The sequence below is a fragment of the Ovis canadensis genome, chromosome 21 (assembly GCF_042477335.2).
Source record: "Ovis canadensis isolate MfBH-ARS-UI-01 breed Bighorn chromosome 21, ARS-UI_OviCan_v2, whole genome shotgun sequence".
Taxonomy (NCBI): Eukaryota; Metazoa; Chordata; class Mammalia; order Artiodactyla; family Bovidae; genus Ovis; species Ovis canadensis.
The window spans coordinates 17,189,784-17,207,209 of NC_091265.1; the positions used below are offsets into that span (position 1 = coordinate 17,189,784).

Consider the following 17,426-nt stretch of genomic DNA (forward strand, 5'->3'; position numbering starts at 1 on the left):
CGTGCTGCGACTCATGGGGTCGCAAAGAGTCAGACACAACTGAGTGACTGAACTGAACTGAACTGAGCATTTACTGAGTACTCACCCTTGTAGCCTGGAGAATCCCATGGACAGAGGAGCCTGGAGGGCTACAGTCCATGGGGTCGCAGAGAGTTGTACACGACTAACTGACTAATACTCTTCCAGACTCTGTGCTACCAGCCTTCTTTAAGAATTCTCATAACAGTTCTCTGACACAGGTGGTAGTATGATGCCTGTTCTATAGGAAAGGAAATGGAAGGTTCGTTAAGGTCATGAGGTTGTGGCATGGCGAATCCCCTGTGTCCAGGAGATCTAACCTGGCCAAACGTCCCGGGACCCTTTCAGTTCAGTTCAGTTCAGTCGCTCAGTCGTGCTCAACTCTTTGCGACCCCATGAATCACAGCACGCCAGGCCTCCTAGTCCATCACCATCTCCTGGAGTTCACTGAAACTCACGTCCATTGAGTTGGTGATGCTATCCAGCCATCTCATCCTCTGTCATCCCCTTTTCCTCCTGCCCTCTATCCCTCCCAGCATCAGAGTCTCTTCCAATGACTCAACTCTTCACATGAGGTGGCCAAAGTACTGGAGTTTCAGCTTCAACATCATTCCTTCCAAAGAACACCCAGGACTGATCTCCTTTAGAGTGGACTGGTTGGATCTCCTTGCAGTCCAAGGGACTCTCAAGAGTCTTCTCCAACACCACACTTCAGAAGCATCAATTCTTCGGCATGCAGCTTTCTTCACAGTCCAACTCTCACATCCATACATAACCCTGGAAAAACCATAGCCTAGACTAAACGGACCTTTGTTGGCAAAGTAATGTCTCTGCTTTTGAATATACTATCTAGGTTGGTCATAACTTTTCTTCCAAGGAGTAAGCGTCTTTTAATTTCATGGCTGCAGTCACCATCTGCAGTGATTTTGGAGCCCCAAAAGATAAAGTCTGATACTGTTTCCACTGTTTCCCCATCTATTTCCCATGAAGCAATGGGACCAGATGCCATGATCTTCATTTTCTGAATGTTGAGCTTTAAGCTAACTTTTTCACTCTCCTCTTTCACTTTCATCAAGAGGCTTTTTAGTTCCTGTTCACTAAGACCTAAGAATTCTTAGTCTGCTCGTGGGGCCGGCTAGTTGGTTCGAAGCATGTTCTTTGTTCTATACTCGGTCCTGCTCAAACAGTTGCTGTCTGAGGCCTGCTCTTCCAGGTTACCAGGCAGTTCTGCTCTGCAATGAGATTGTTGCTCACCATAACATTAATTGCCTGATTGGCCCTGACTCATGTTTCTCCTCGTCACAAGACTGTGACTATGACCCCTCTCTTTTTACGAGGTGTCAAATTCTGTTTTTAGTGAAGTACAGTTGATTTTGGTGGGCTGCAGCCCCTCGGGTCGCAGAGAGTCAGACCCAACTGAGTGACTGAGCAGACACACACACACATAGCTGATTTACAGTGTTACCTCAGTTTCAGATTCTTCTCTAGGTTATTACAAGATATTGAACTCGGCTCCCTATGATATACAGTCGGTTCCTGTTCATTTATAGTAGTGGGTATCTGTTAATCCCAAACTAATGTATCCCTCCACTGCCTTCCCCTTTGGTAAGCATGTGTTTGTTTTCCATGTCTGTGAGTCTTTTTTGTTTTGTAAATAAGTTCATTTGTGCCATATTTTTAGGTTCCACATAAAAATGATACAGTATTTGTCTTTCTCTGACTTACTTCACTTGGTATGATAGTCTCTAGGTTCAGCCATGTTACTGCAAATGGCGTTCTTTCTTTTTTTATGCCTGAATAGTATTCCATTGTGTGTGTGTGTGTGTATAAAACACATCTTTTGGTCCATTCATTTTTGATGAACATTTAGGTTGCTTCCACGTCTTTGCTATTACAGTGCTGCTATGAACACTGGGGTGCGTATATCTTTCTGAATTAAGAGTTTTTGTCTTGTCTTTTCTGTATATATGCCCAGGAGTAAGACTGCTGAATCATATGATAACTCTATTTTTCGTTTTTTAAGGAACCTCCATACTTTTCTGTATAGTGGCTGCACCAATTTACCCTCCCACTAACAGTGTAGGAGGTTTTCTATTTCTCCATAGCTTCTCCAGTATTTATTATTTGTAGATTTTTAAATGATGGCCATTCTGACAGGTGTGAGGTGGTACCTCATCGTGGTTTTGATTTGCATTTCTCTAATAATCTGTGATGTTGAGCATCTTTTCACGTGCCTGTTGGTCATTTGTATGTCTTCTTTGGAGAAATTCTATTTAGGTCTTCTGCTTGTTTTTGATGGGGCTGTTTGTGGTTTGTTGTTGTTGCTGAGCTGTATGAGCCGCTGCGACCCCTCTTGACTCGTGTTGGAGGATGGTGATGTGTGGTGGGGAGCCTCTCAACACTGCTCACTGGGTTTCTGTGACTCAGGCCAGTGCTTCTGCCTCACGCCTGCCTTGGGAGTCCTTGAAGTTCACATTTCCTCAGGCTTTTCCCTCAGCCCATCGTCCATCCATTACCATCCTTAGGCCACAGTGCATCCTCTCTGTGGAAGAGCCTTTCATCAGTTTGGAATGGTTTATCCTTTAGGGTTCAGCTCTGTGTGATGCTCCAGGCTACAGGTTAGAGAGTGAGACAGTTTCAGGTGCTCACTGGGCCCAAATCCCTCTCACATTAACTACTGCATTCCTGGGATTCTAATGGTTCCTTTTGTTCTTCATTGAACTCCTATTAGACATTAGTTAAGACATGTAAAAGGAGTATGTAGACGCTCAGCTGGTCCTGTGTGAGGGTGGATATGAGTCAAATCTCCCACACCCAGCAGCATTCAGACAAATTCACAGTGTTGTGCTCTTTTCCGTAGCTGACAGTCTGACGTGGCTAGGAGTTTGTCTTGTATCTAAACTGCCTCAAACTTCCTCTGCGTTTTGCCTTTGCGTTCCCATGTCTGGATTCATTGCACCCATTAATCACTACTTCTCAAATACCTGCCATGACCAAGACCTGTGCTGGGTGCACCGAGGAGGCAGAGAAGCCCTGCTGCTGCTGCTGCTGCTGCTAAGTCGCTTCAGTCGTGTCTGACTCTGTGCGACCCCATAGACGGCAGTCCACCAGGCTCCGCCGTCCCTGGGATTCTCCAGGCAAGAACGCTGGAGTGGGTTGCCATTTCCTTCTCCAATGCATGAAAGTGAAAAGTGAAAGTGAAGTCGCTCAGTCGTTAGCGACCCCACGGACTGCAGCCTACCAGGCTCCTCCAACCATGGGATTTTCCAGGCAAGAGTACTGGAGTGGGGTGCCACTGCCTTCTCTGAGAGAAGCCCTAATACTCCTCTTTTCCAGGGGCTTTCAGGCCAGTTGGAGAGACTGGAGGCGCACGTGTAAGGAGAAATTGTACATTCCCTGAGCAAATGGGATGGGGAGAGGATAACCCCTCAGCACGGAGTCAAGTTAACCATGGCTGAGACAGCGCAGGGATCCAGACAAACCCACCGCAGGGCAGGCCTCTGTTTGGGGAGCGAGGTGCCGAGAGACGCTCTCCCACAGCGGCCGGCAGCGTCTCAGGACTGTCCTCCGCTGAGCCAGAGCAGCGTTGCAGACATGATCCAGAGTTGGCTATCATGGTAACGGAAACATGGGTGTTATCTGTTTTCCCAGAAGCCCTCACTCCCTCAAATTTGCTCAATTCTCAAACCAGTTTGCTCTTGGATAATTAAAAGTAAGGGCTTCCCAGGTGGCTCAGTGGTAAAGAATCCACCCGCAATGCAGGAGACATGGGTTTGGTTCCTGGGTCGGAAAGACCCCCTGGAGAAGGAAATGGCAACCCACTCCAGTATCCTTGCCTGGAGAATCCCATGGACAGAGGAGCCTGACGGGCTACAGTCCCTGGGGTCACAAAGAGTCTGATGTGACTGAACACGTATGCACAATCACTTAAGATGTAAAAATATATATTTGGATCATTACCAGGCCAAAGTTAACTCAAGTTCCACCTCCTCTTTGGAGGTGAGTCCCAGCATTAGATGGCCTGATGAGTCTTCCTCAGACGGCCTGTGGCCCTCCTCCTCCTCCCTCCATCATGTTGTAGCTCAATCATGGGCTAAATAGACTTTTTTTTTTTTTTAATATTGGCTTAGCCTTTTCCTTTTTTTAGTTTTTAAATTTATTTTTTAATTGAAGGATAATTGCTTTACAGAATTTTGTCGGTGTCGTACAAAAGAGGTTATAACCACTCTTTGCTGATGTAATAACAGGACCTCTGCTTTTTGTTCACTCCCTCCCACAGCAACACCTGGGGCAATTGTGGCCTCCTGGATCTGGGGAGGGGGGAGGGGAAGAGGAGGGGGAGAGGGAGGAGGAGGGGAGGAGCAGCAGGCAGGCCTCACTCCTCTCCTTTCAATGTTCAACCAGAGCTGCTTGCTTTTTATCTCAACCATATATGTGTTGGGCCTCAGCCTATAATTTCTTTTGAATGTTGAAACCAGTTTTAAGAAACTGAGTATGAAGAGGAAAGCTGAAACAGTGATTTAAAAGAAGCTTGCTTTGCAAAGCAACTGCACTCCAATAAAAAACAAACAAAAAACAAAGGCAAAGAAAGAAGTTTGCTTGTGGACTTGACAAAATGATCCGGAGAGGCAAGTGTACTGTCAGTCCTGGACATAGTCCACGTTCATGCTCTCTTGACTCTGGTGTGTGTGTGTGATGTTCACGCTCTCTTGACTCTGGGGTGTGTGTGTGTGTGTGTGTGTGTGTGTGTGTGCGTGTGCGCGCGCTCAGTCGTGTCCAACTCTCTTGTGACCCCCTAGACTGTGGGCTCCTCTGTCCATGGGGCTTCCCAGGCAAGAATGCTGGAGCAGGTTGCCATTTCCTTCTCCAGGGGATCTTTCCAACCCAGGGATCAAATCCTGAGACTCCTGCACTGCAGGCAGATTTTTTACCACTGAGCCCCACTGGAAGCCCCTTGACTCGGTTAGATTTTAAGATAATCGTCATCTAGATCTTTGTTTCCACATGCAGTTTCCAATCACGTGTTAACCCTGAAGAGAATGAAGTGCATTCAGATGTAGCATGTTTTAAATTTTTGCATTGTTTGTATTTGCATTAGGGATATAAAGGTTTTAGAATTTGTCCATGGGCTGTTCTTTTCCTAAACACAAATTTTCTTGCATCTTCTAAAGATAATGTTTCCCATCTTCTAAAGATAACACTGAAAAATATCCTTTGTGTCCAGGATAGAAATCACTAAGTAGTTTAAGGAATGATAACTTGGGTTGTTTTCCTCATGTGAAACTCTGTACCCACCGATGTTCTGTCACTAAACGTGGTTTCCGTGGACACAGTGCTACTCACCACCTGCCTGCTCACAAGAGGGAATGCTGGAAAGTGGTAAAAGCCAGAGCCGGTAGCCAGAGGCTGGCATTTCTCTCTTACTCACCATGATTCTAGTAAGTACTTAACAGCTTGAGTCCTAGGAACAAGGATACTAGCCTTGCTGACTTCCCAGGCTTGTCCTGGGTAGAAATAAATAATTCTCTGTGCAGCCTTTTTGCAAATATCAAGAGCTCTACAAATCCACATGGCTGTGTCACTGAAGTGAACAGGGCTCTTCATTTCCCATGGCAATGACACTCATCTAAAGGACATCGTGACTTATCTCTCCGCATGTGGAGATTCAGTTTCCTCAAAGAGAAAAATAACACTATAAAAGCTGTAGGGCTTACCTGGAATAATGACACAGGGATTTTTCATAATCTTTATATAAATGTCATTTTTAAAGAAAGAAAAATGGATTATCACTCTTGTTTATTTGTAACTTGAGTTTTATTGTTCGCTACCATGCTATCACTCTTCTATACAGACTTGGCATTTGCATTTTAAGTCCAAAGAATGTCTCATTTCTTTATTATATGTAAAACAGAGGTATTACAAAGGAGAAAGTAACAGTGATGCTTTCTATTTTATGTCCATGAAGTAATTAGTACATGAAGCATTAATCTTTGGCACATGTTTTAAGCATACAGACAGAATGTGCCACATCTTTTTGCATTAAAACAGAAAGACATTACAAAGATGAATGGAGAAACAGTAAGCTCTATGGTTTTTTCTAAAAGAAATTTTAGGATATTTACATAGTTTAAAATACTTAATATTTTTCATTTTAAAAAATCCTTGAATTTTCACACCTACTACAATGGAGCTGCATTTCATGTGTTCATTCTTAGAATATCGTGCAGCCCTTTCCCTCATCATGTGTTGTTACAGAGGAAATGGGTTCCCGTACACATTAAAGTGGGAAAAAGCTGCATATTTAATTCCAAACAATTCCTTAGACTGGAGGGAACAAGTCTCTTTTGGAGTAGTCATGTTTATTTTACGGTAACTTTGTAGCTAAACAATTTATTATGTTAATACAGAAATACAAAGAGCTTTATCAAACAAAATACTTACTATTTTCTAGCTGCCTTACAGAAATGATTTACTCAAGAAAACAGAACAAAATTTCTCAGTTTCATTAATCAGCTTTGTAAATATTTTGCCAGAGCTTTGTTTTCCTGGGGTGGGGGAAGCAAATAAAAACGTTTAAAAGCTCATATGTGTCTACTGTGTTTTAGCTTGGTGTATTTATTAAGAGTAAATTCTGTGTGTCTTTGCAGTTCATCAATATGTGTATTGAGAAGTTTTTCAAGTTCTTTTGCTCGCTTCTCCTCCTCCAGAAGGAAATGCTGTGTGGCCAGAGAAGCCGGGAAGGATGTATCTGGGGGAGACTAAAGAGAGAAGAGAAAGTTAGATGAGTAACACAAGGGCTTTTACAAGCTTCGTGTTTCTTGGCATGCGTCACCCCTGACAAGCTGCCAAACGCTGCAGCTCTTAATGAAAAATATATCTTAAGCTGAACTCTCTACACCAGTGTAATGTAGTTACTGCTAATGAAGTCCTCAAGGAACAAATTTAAAAACTGGCTTAAAAAGGGGGCTAATGGCTGCATGCAGTTAGCTAGATGAGGCTGGATAAAAGCATGATATTTGGTAGAAGGGTAAATATTGTCTGTCTAGTTGCAGCTGAGACCACCTCAGTGATGAATGCCGGGTTGCACCCTTCATGTGGTGTGGAAGTGCTTAGTTACCTGTGATCTGTCTAGTGCTTATTTACACACACACACACACAAAATGTGTGACTGAGGAATAAAGAGCAATGATAGATAATTAAAAAAATAAGTTGGGGAAATTTTTACTTTTGTTTTTAGTTCTGCAGCACCCCCAGACTCTTCTTCAACTTTTGTTTTATTAGAAGAATGGGATTTTTATAAAGCCTAAGAAGAATCCACGATCGGAACACAGTCTGCAAGCCTGGTCTCTGGCAGGGGTGTACGGACTGGGGCGGAGGACGGTGGCGTGCAGCCAGCTCACGGGGCAGCCCCAGCACAGCCGCCGGGCCAGGTACCACTTCTTCACTCAAAGAGAATATGACAGTCTGTGGGGCGTGGGACACTGCTGTTGATCTGGCAAATATATTCTTTTTAATACTCAGTAAGGAGGAAGGTCAGAAGTAGCTGGCATTCTTCTGGGACAGACAACATCCACGTTCTTGCCCCAGCATGATGTTTTATGCTAATAGTGCTGTCATAACATACTCTGGAGGAGCCTGGATCAGCTGCACTTTCCAAAGATGCAGATACAGTAACACAAGCATCATGCTAAGACATGATGAGCAAGAATCGGTCAGCATGCTGAAGGCTTGCAAAGACAGAGGTACGTCAGAGAGTTAAGACGGAAACCCCAGAAGCAATTCAGGGCTTGACACTCTGTTTGTAGGTGTCTGGAGATATGGAGCATGTCAGGACATCTTTTAAGGACAAATTAATGTACCTTGTACTTCTTATCAGTATGAAAGAAGCATAAAGCTTGGCAGATCTCTTCAAGTTTTGGAGGCAGCATCTTCCACTCTGGGGAGGAATAAACTGAATCATTTATTATGTGACACAGAAGGCTGTTTTGTTTGTTTTTAAGAAGGGCCCAGAGCAAGAAAGGGCTCTGCAGTCAGCTGGGAGTGGGGCACAAGCTGTCTTGCTACTTGGGTGAAATGACTTAGCAGATTTCATACTAGAAGTTGTGGTAGAGAAAAATGGTGGTAGGCGCTTTGTGAAGCCTCTGGCAGGTTTCAAAGGGAAAGCTGTATTACAATCCCTTCAGCCAGGCCATCCGCAGCAGAACATTGTATACTATTTGCAAGACAGTTCCTGTCATGCTCATGAGCCCTGGTTGAGACAGAGCATCTAAGACGCAGACAGGATGACTTGACCTAGCCTCTGATTTGGCTATTCCAATAGAATTATGCATGGGTCCACTAACACTGTCTCCCTTTACCCAGGTTCTTCTAGCTACTATTCCTGTTGAATGTCTGATCTGCTTGCAATAGAGACCAAAGCTGAGTTCTTGAGATAGCACCATCCCTCAAGGAGATCAACCAGACTCTTGGTGGTCCCTCAATCCTTGGAAAGGGCACAAAGGGCAATAAGCCATCCTTAATGGAACTGATGTGTATCCTACAGTCTGCATCTCCTGCCTGCAGGCCTTGGCCAGCACCACTGTCCAAGGGCTCACAGAGTAACTGATTGATTGACCTGAGATCCTGACTAATAATAAACAAACCTACTTGACAGCAGAGAAGTATGGCAGTGAGGGCATGATCAGGTGTCCATTGGTTCCACCACATATGGCATATTTGTCTTCAGAGGGTGCTAACCTGATAGGCTTCCTCAAGGCATAGCTGAGGCGTTAGCGTGTCAACCATATCCTATGAGCATGGCAGCCATTCTTCAGGACATGGTGTGGACTTTAAACCAATGGCTGTCACAGGCTACTGCGTTTGTAACAGTGATCTGGGAACAGGAGGGAGGACGTAGGAACGGCTTCATGTTCACGGCTTCTGTTCACTCTCTTGGAGAATTTGTACCTTCTCTCTCTGTCTTTAGGCTCTGTTGGTCTACAGATCTTTGGTGTCAGAGAAGGAAAGCCTCTCACCAAGTGAGACCGTGGAGTCTCCCAAACTTAAAGCTTTGGCAGCATCTAGTCACAGGACTCTTCATGCTGACAGGTTGGAGGCACAGAAAAGAGGTGTGATACCGGCAGAGGCACCTGACCCCGAGCATCATCAGGGCTGAGACTGTCACTACACGGGGGCAGTGAAGACTACGTCTGGGACTCAGGTAATCCATGGAGGGGCTCTTTCAGTGCTTTCATGCCTAGTTTTAAGTATAGGTGCCAAACCACATCCTGCTAAGGGCACAGGAACCAGGGGCTTACCCCACAAGGCCAGCCATCTGGACCAACAGGAGTGTAGGTTGAGGGGGAAGGGAATCTATAGAGGGTGAGGAGACTATGAGTGTCAGTTAAGTCCTAGAGATGGCATCAAGGGCTACAGGTTCTTCCACTGACCCTCCTCCTGTAAGTTTTCCCGGAAATTATGACCAGTCAGAATCTTGGAGAAGCTAGGCCTGAATGGAATGAACAATGTGAAGGGAACATGGATCTGAGTGGTTCAAGCAGGGGACCATAATGGATGCTGCCCATGTCTACCCAGACCCCATCACCAGGCTGCACATCTATCTCCCAGCTGCCCTGGGTTTTGGCTGCTAACAGCTCACAGGTGGCCCCTTCTCTGAAGATCTGCCCGTGGCTGAACTGGAGCCTCTTGCCTCACGTGGGAAGTTGCAATCCCCCCTCTTCTCAGGGGCAGTGACTGATTGACATGGGGATACAAAACACCAGCGGGGAAGATGGTGGAGTAGACAGGCCCTGAGCTCACCTCCTCTCACAGGCATATCAGAATCACAACTGTCTGCAGAGCAACTATCATAGAAAAAGACTGGAATCTATCAGGAAAGATCTACAATGAACGACAGAAGAAGGAACCACAATAAGACAAGTAGGAAGAGTGGATCCATGATATGGTGAAGTCTCACACCCCCCTAGGGAGGCGGCTCACACATGGGAGAATAATTAAACTGCAGAGGTTCTCCCACAGCAGAGTCCTGAGCGCCACACCAAGCTCCCCAGCACAGGTTACAGCACTGGGAAGAGGAGCCTCCAGAGCATTTGGCTTTGAAGGCCATCAGAGCTTAATTGCAGGAGCCCCACAGGACTAGGGGAAAAAGACTTCACTCTTAAAGGGCTCACACAAAATCTCATGTATACGAGGACCCAAGGCAAGAGCAGTAATTTGATAGGAGCCTAACTTCCTGATGTTCAAGCTGGTTTTAGAAAAGGCAGAGGAACCAGAGATCAAATTGCCAACATCTGCTGGATCATGGAAAAAGCAAGAGAGGTCCAGAAAAACATCTATTTCTGCTTTATTGACTATGCCAAAGCCTGGCACTATGCAGATCACAACAAACTTTGGAAAATTCTGAAAGAGATGGGAATACCAAACCACCTGACCTGCCTCTTGAGAAATCTGTATGCAGGTCAGGAAGCAACAGTTAGAACTGGACATGGAACAACGGACTGGTTCCAAATAGGAAAAGGAGTACGTCAAGGCTGTATATTGTCAGCCTGCTTATTTAACTCATATATGCAGAGTACACCATGAGAAATGCTGGACTGGAAGAAACACAAGCTGGAATCAAGATTGCCAGGAGAAATATCAATAACCTCAGATATGCAGATGACACCACCCTTACGGCAGAAAGCGAAGAGGAACTAAAAAGCCTCTTGATGAAAGTAAAAGAGGAGAGTGAAAAAGTTGGCTTAAAGCTCAACATTCAGAAAACGAAGATCATGGCATCTGGTCCCATCACTTCATGGGAAATAGATGGGGAAACAGCGGAAACAGTGTCAGACTTTAGTTTTTTGGGCTCCAAAATCACTGCAGTTGGTGACTGCAGCCATGAAATTAAAAGATGCTTACTCCTTGGAAGAAAAGTTATGACCAACCTAGATAGCATATTGAAAAGCAGAGACATTAGTTTGCCGACTAAGGCCCACCTAGTCAAGGCTATGGTTTTTCCAGTAGTCATGTATGGATGTGAGAGTTGGACTGTGAAGAAAGCTGAGCGCTGAAGAATTGATGCTTTTGAACTGTGGTGTTGGAGAATACGCTTGAGATGCCTTGGACTGCAAGGAGATCCAACCAGTCCATTCTGAAAGAGATCAACCCTGGGGTTTCTTTGGAAGGAATGATGCTAAAGCTGAAACTCCAGTACTTTGGCTACCTCATGGGAAGAGTTGACTCATTGGAAAAGACTCTGATGCTAGGAGGGATTGCAGGCAGGAGGAGAAGGGGACAACCGAGGATGAGATGGCGGGATGGCATCACTGACTTGATGGACATGAATCTGAATGAACTCTGGGATTTGGTGATGGACAGGGAGGCCTGGCGTGCTGCGATTCATGGGGTCACAAAGAGTCGGACACGACTGAGTGACTGAACTGAACTGAACTGGGGCAGATCTACCTGGTGGCCTTGGAGAGTCTCCTGGAGAGGCAGGGAATGGCTGCAGCTCACCCTGGGGACAAAGACACCAGTGTCAGACATATTGGGGAATATTCAACTGCACGAATGCTCTTGGCAGCTGGCATCTTGGATCATTAGCGCCAAGACCTGACCCCACCTAACAGCCTGCATGTGACAGTGCTGGGACACTTCAGGCAAAATAACTAACCGGGGGGAAACACAGCCCTACCCATCAGCAGAAAAGCTTCCTAAAGACTAAAGGGCACACAGCCACCTGTGGATATACCTAGACAGGGCCTGGACCACCAGAGGGCCAAGACACAGCTCTACCTACCAGTGGGCAGGCATCAGCCTCTCTTTTTAGAGAGCCTGCACAAACCTCTAGATCAGCCTCATCCACCAGGGAGCAGACACCAGAAGCAAGAAAACTATAATCTTGTAAGGCACGCCAGACCTTCTTGAGACTAGCTGGCCCTGGCCCTGACCACTAGCAGGCTAACACAACCTCCAGACACCTTAGTCCCCATACTCAACGGTATCATGAACTGCCTCCCCGATAATGATCTGAAATGAGCTCTGGGATCCCTGGGCCCTTCATCCAGACTCCAGGAACCAGGTCTGCCTGACAGTAGGCGGGCACTAACGCCAGGATCTGGCTTAACCTGCCAGTGAGTGGGCAAAAGCCTTAGTCTTTGGGACCCTGATCCTGCCCACCGGTGAGCCGGCACTAGCCCCAGCCTCCGTAGGATTCCATAACCAGGCACTTCATGACCATGCCCCACTGAACAGCAGCCAGCAAAGTCTGCACAAGACAGGGTCTGGCAACCAACCAGACTAGGGACAGACCAAGCTTCCTGGACACCCACACACCCTGCTGGACCCAAGCAGCCCTCTTAGGGGGAACCTCTAGCTTGGGTGACAACAGGGGAGTGCACTGCTCGGGGCAATACGACGCCTTCTCCAAGGTCAAGCAATGTTAACTGATCTGCTGTATGCATAAAAATACAAATAGCAACTTAGACAAAATGAGCTGGCGGAGAAGTACATTCCAAATGAAGGAATAAGATACATCTTTATAAGAAGAGCTAAGTGATGTGGAGATAGGCAATCTACCCAAGAAAGAGTTCAGAGTAATGATCATAAAGATGCTCAAAGAGCTCTGGAGAAGCATGGATGCACAGAGTGAGAAATTAGAAATTAAGAGTTAGAAACTATAAGTAACAACCAAGCAGAGATGAGTAATACAACAACTCAAATGAAAAAATACACTACAAGCAATCAATAACAGAATAAAAATGATTCAAAAGAATGGATCACTGAGCTAGAAGACAGAGTAATGGAAATCACTGCTGTTGAACAGAAAACAGAATTAAAAGAAATGAGGACAGTTTAACAGACTTCTGGGACAATATCAAGTACACTAATATTTGCATTAAAGAAGTCCCAGGAGGAGAAGAGACAAAAGGGACCCAAGAAGATATCTGGAGATAATAGCTGAAAACCTCCCAAACCTGGGAAAGGAAATAGCTATCCATGTCCAGGAAGTACAGAGACTCCCAAACAGGATTAACCCACAGAGCAACACACTAAGACACACAGTAATCAAAATGAAAAAATTAAAGAGAGAACACTAAAATTAGTAAGGGAAAAGCAAGAAATAAAATGCAAGGGAATTGCCAAAAGGTTATGAGCTGATTTTTGCAGCAGAAACTCTGCAGTTCAGAAGGGAGTGGCAAGATATATTTAAAGTGATGAAAGGGAAAAGCCTACAACCAAGAACATTCTGCCCAGCAAGGCTCTCATTCAGATTTGATGGAGAGATAAAAAACTCTGTAGACAAACAGAGGCTAAGAGAATTCAGCACCACCAAAGCAGCTTTACAAATATTAAAGGAACTTCTTTAGGCGAAAAAGGCCACAACTAGAAACAAGAAAATTATGGGAGGAAAAATCTGTCTAGTAAAGGAAAACATAAAATAAAGGTAGGAAATCATCTACACACAAACCTAGTAGGGAGGTTAAAGGACAAAAGTAGTAAAATCATATATTTCTACAATAAACAGTTAAGAGATACACAGAACAATTAGATATAAAAATGATATTAAAATATGGTAACTGTGAGGGAAGGAGAGTACAAATGCAAGGCATTTTAAATGTGTTTCAAATTAGAGATTAGCAACTTAAAACATTTATACATAACTATATGTAAGGACTGCTATATATATATGTATATATATAACTATATATATACATATAGACTGCTATACTAAAACCTCATTGTAACTACAAATGAAAAATCTACGCTAATACACACAAAAAAGAAAAAGGAATCTGGTCATAACAGTAAAGATAGTGATCAAATCACAAAAAATAAAGGAAATAAAAGACCTACAAAAACAAATCCAAAACAACTAACAAAATGGCATTGAGTACACACATATTAATAATCACCTTAAATATAAATGAACTAAATGCTCCAACCAAAACACACAGACTATCTGAATGGATCGAAAGATCCAAGATCAAAAGACTGGCATATTGCTGCCTATAAGAGACCCATTTCAGATCTGGAGACACATACAAACTAAAAGTGGGGGGGATGGAAAAAGATGCTATGCAAAAGGAACTCAAAAGAAAGCCAGACTTGCAATACTTATATCAGACAAAATAGACTTTAAAATAAAGACTGTTACAAGAGGCAAAGGATGCTACATAATGATTAAAGGATCAATCAAAGAAGAAGATATAACAACTGTTAATACATATGCACCCAACATAGAAGCATCTCAATATATAAGGCAGATGCCAACAGACATAAAAGGAGAAATTGACAGTAATACAATCTTCCAACAACACAAAAGCAGACTCTACACATGGACATCACCAGATGGGCAACACTGAAATCATATTGATTATATTCTTTGCAGCCAAAGATAGAGAAGCTCTATACAGTCAGCATAAACAAGACGGGGAGCTGACTGTGGCTCAGATCATGAACTCCTTATTGTCAGATTCAGACTTAAATTGAAGAAAGTAGGGAAAACCACTAGACCATTCATGTATGACCTAAATCAAATCCGTTATAACTATACAGTGGAAATGAGAAATAGATTTAAGGGACTAGATATGATAGACAGAGTGCCTGAGAACTATGGATGGAGGTTCGTGACATTGTACAGAGACAGGAATCAAGACCATCCCCCCCCAAAAAAATGTGAAAAAGCAAAATGGCTATTTGAGGAGGCCTTACAAATCGCTGTGAAAAGAAGGGAAATGAAAAGCAAAGGAGAAAAGGAAAGATATACCCATTTGAATGCAGAGTTCCAAAGAATAGCAAGGAGAGATAAGAAAGCCTTCCTCAGTGATCAGTGCAAAGAAATAGAGGAAAACAATAGAATGGGAAAGACTAGAGATCTCTTCAAGAAAATTAGAGATACCAAGGGAACATTTCATGCAAAGATGGGCTTGATAAAGGACAGAAATGGTATGGACCTAACAGAAGCAGAAGAGATTAAGAAGAGGTGGCCAGAATACACAGAAGGACTGTACAAAAAAGATCTTCACAACCCAGATAATTATGATGGTGTGATAACTCACACTCACCTAGAGCCAGACATCCTGGAATGTGAAGTCAAATGGGCCTTATGAAGCATCACTACAAACAAAGCTAGTGGAGGTGATGGAATTCCAGTTGAGCTATTTCAAATCCTGAAAGATGATGACGTGAAAGCGCTATATTTAATATGTCAGCAAATTTGGAAAACTCAGCAGTGGCCACAGGACTGGAAAAGGTCAGTTTTCATTCCAATCCCAAAGAAAGGCAATGCCAAAGAATGCTCAAACTACTGCTCAAAATTCTCCACGCCAGGCCTCAGCAATACGTGAACTTCCAGATGTTCAAGCTGGTTTTAGAAAAGGCAGAGGAACCAGAGATCAAATTGCCAACATCTGCTGAATCACTGAAAAAGCAAGAGAGTTCCAGAAAAACATCTATTTCTGCTTTATTGACTATGCCAAAGCCTGGCACTATGCAGATCACAACAAACTCTGGAAAATTCTGAAAGAGGTGGGAATACCAGGCCACCTGACCTGCCTCTTAAGAAACCTATATGCATGTCAGGAAGCAACAGTTAGAACTGGACATGGAACAACAGACTGGTTCCAAATAGGAAAAGGAGTATGTCAAGGCTATATATTGTCAGCCTCCTTATTTAACGTATATGCAGAGTACATCATGAGAAATGCTGGGCTGGAAGAAGCACAAGCTGGAATCAAGACTGCTGGGAGAAATATCAATAACCTCAGATATGCAGATGACACCACCCTTATGGCAGAACGTGAAGAAGAACTAAAGAGCCTCTTGATGAAAGTGAAAGAGGAGAGTGAAAAAATGGCTTAAAGCTCAACATTCAGAAAACTAAGATCAAGGCATCCGGTCCCATCACTTCATGGGAAATAGATGGGGAAACAGTGGAAACAGTGGCTGACTTTATTTTTTTGGGCTTCAAAATCACTGCAGATGGTGATTGCAGCCATGAAATTAAAAGACGCTTACTCCTTGGAAGGAAAGTTATGACCAACCTAGATAGCATATTGAAAAGCAGAGCCATTACTTTGCCAACAAAGGTCCATCTAGTCAAGGCTAAGATTTTTCCAGCAGTCATGTATGGATGTGAGAGTTGGACTGTAACATAAGCTGAGCACCAAAGAATTGACGCTTTTGAACTGTGGCATTGGAGAAGACTCTTGAGAGTGCCTTGGACTGCAAGGAGATCCAACCAGTCCATCCTAAAGGAGATCAGTCCTGGGTATTCGTTGGAAGGACTGATGCTGAAGGTGAAACTCCAATACTTTGGCCACCTGATGCGAAGAGGTGACTCATTTGAAAAGGCCCTGATGCTGGGAAAGATTGAGGGCAGGAGGAGAAAGGGACAACAGAGGGTGAGGTAGTTGGATGGCATCACCGACTCAATGGACATGGGTTTGGGAGGACTCCGGGAGTTGGTGATGGACAGGGAGGCCTGGTGTGCTGCAGTTCATGGGGTTGCAAAGAGTCAGACACGACTGAGCGACTGGACTCAACTGAACTGACAATAATAGTGGGGCACTTTAACACCCCACTTACCTCAATGGACAAATTGTCCATACATAAAATCAATAAACACAGGTCTTACATACCACATTAGACCACATGACCTCAACTGATATTTTTGGACATTCCTTCCAAAAGCAGCAGAATACAGATTCTCTTGAAGTGCACATGGAACATTCTCCAGGACAGATCACATGCTAGGCTGAAAAACAAGCTTGATAAATTTAAGAAAACTGAAATCATGTCATGCATCTTTTCTGATCACAACACTATAAGACTAGAAATAACTATAAGAAAAAATTTGCAACAAACACAAAAATGTAGAGGCTAAACAATAGGCTATTCAACAACCACTGAAGAAATCAGAGGAAATCAAAAAATACTAGAGACAAATGAAAATGCAAACGTGACAATCCAAAAACTTATGGGATGCAGCAAAAACAGTTCTAACAGGGACTTTTACAGCAATACAACCTTACCCCAGAAATAAGCAACTCAACCTTACACCAAAAGCAACTAGAGAAAGAAGAACAAAGTAAAAGTTAGTATAAGGAAAGAAATCACCAAGATCAGAGCAGAATTAAATGAAATAGAGGCTAAAAAACAACAGAAAAGATCAATGAAGATAAAATCTGGTTCTTCGAAAAGATATAATTAATAAACTTTATAGCCAGACTCATCAACAGAAAAAAAGAAAGAGCCCAACTCTTAGAAATGAAAAAGAAAAAGATACAAACAATACCACAAAAATACAAAGAACTGTAAGAGACTATTAACAAGCAATTATATGCCAATAAAATGGAAAACCTAGAAAAAATTCTTAGAAAGTTACCATCTCTCAAGACTGAATGAGGAAGAAACAGAAGACACAA

At 43.6% G+C, this 17,426-nt stretch overlaps 1 protein-coding gene across 5 annotated transcripts in view; it reads right to left on the reverse strand.

The window, feature by feature from the left end:
• Positions 1–5,796: 5,796 nt before the first annotated feature.
• DEUP1 (deuterosome assembly protein 1) overlaps positions 5,797–17,426 on the reverse strand; it is a 126,996-nt gene continuing 115,366 nt past the window's right edge. For 3 of the 5 annotated variants that reach the window (XM_069565176.1, XM_069565177.1, XM_069565175.1), the window contains one exon: positions 5,797–6,776. In XM_069565176.1, coding sequence (XP_069421277.1) covers positions 6,600–6,776 — 177 coding nt within the window. In that variant the 3' untranslated portion in view covers positions 5,797–6,599. The remainder of the gene's footprint in view (positions 6,777–17,426) is intronic. The other 2 variants (XM_069565183.1, XM_069565179.1) reach the window with 2 other exon arrangements.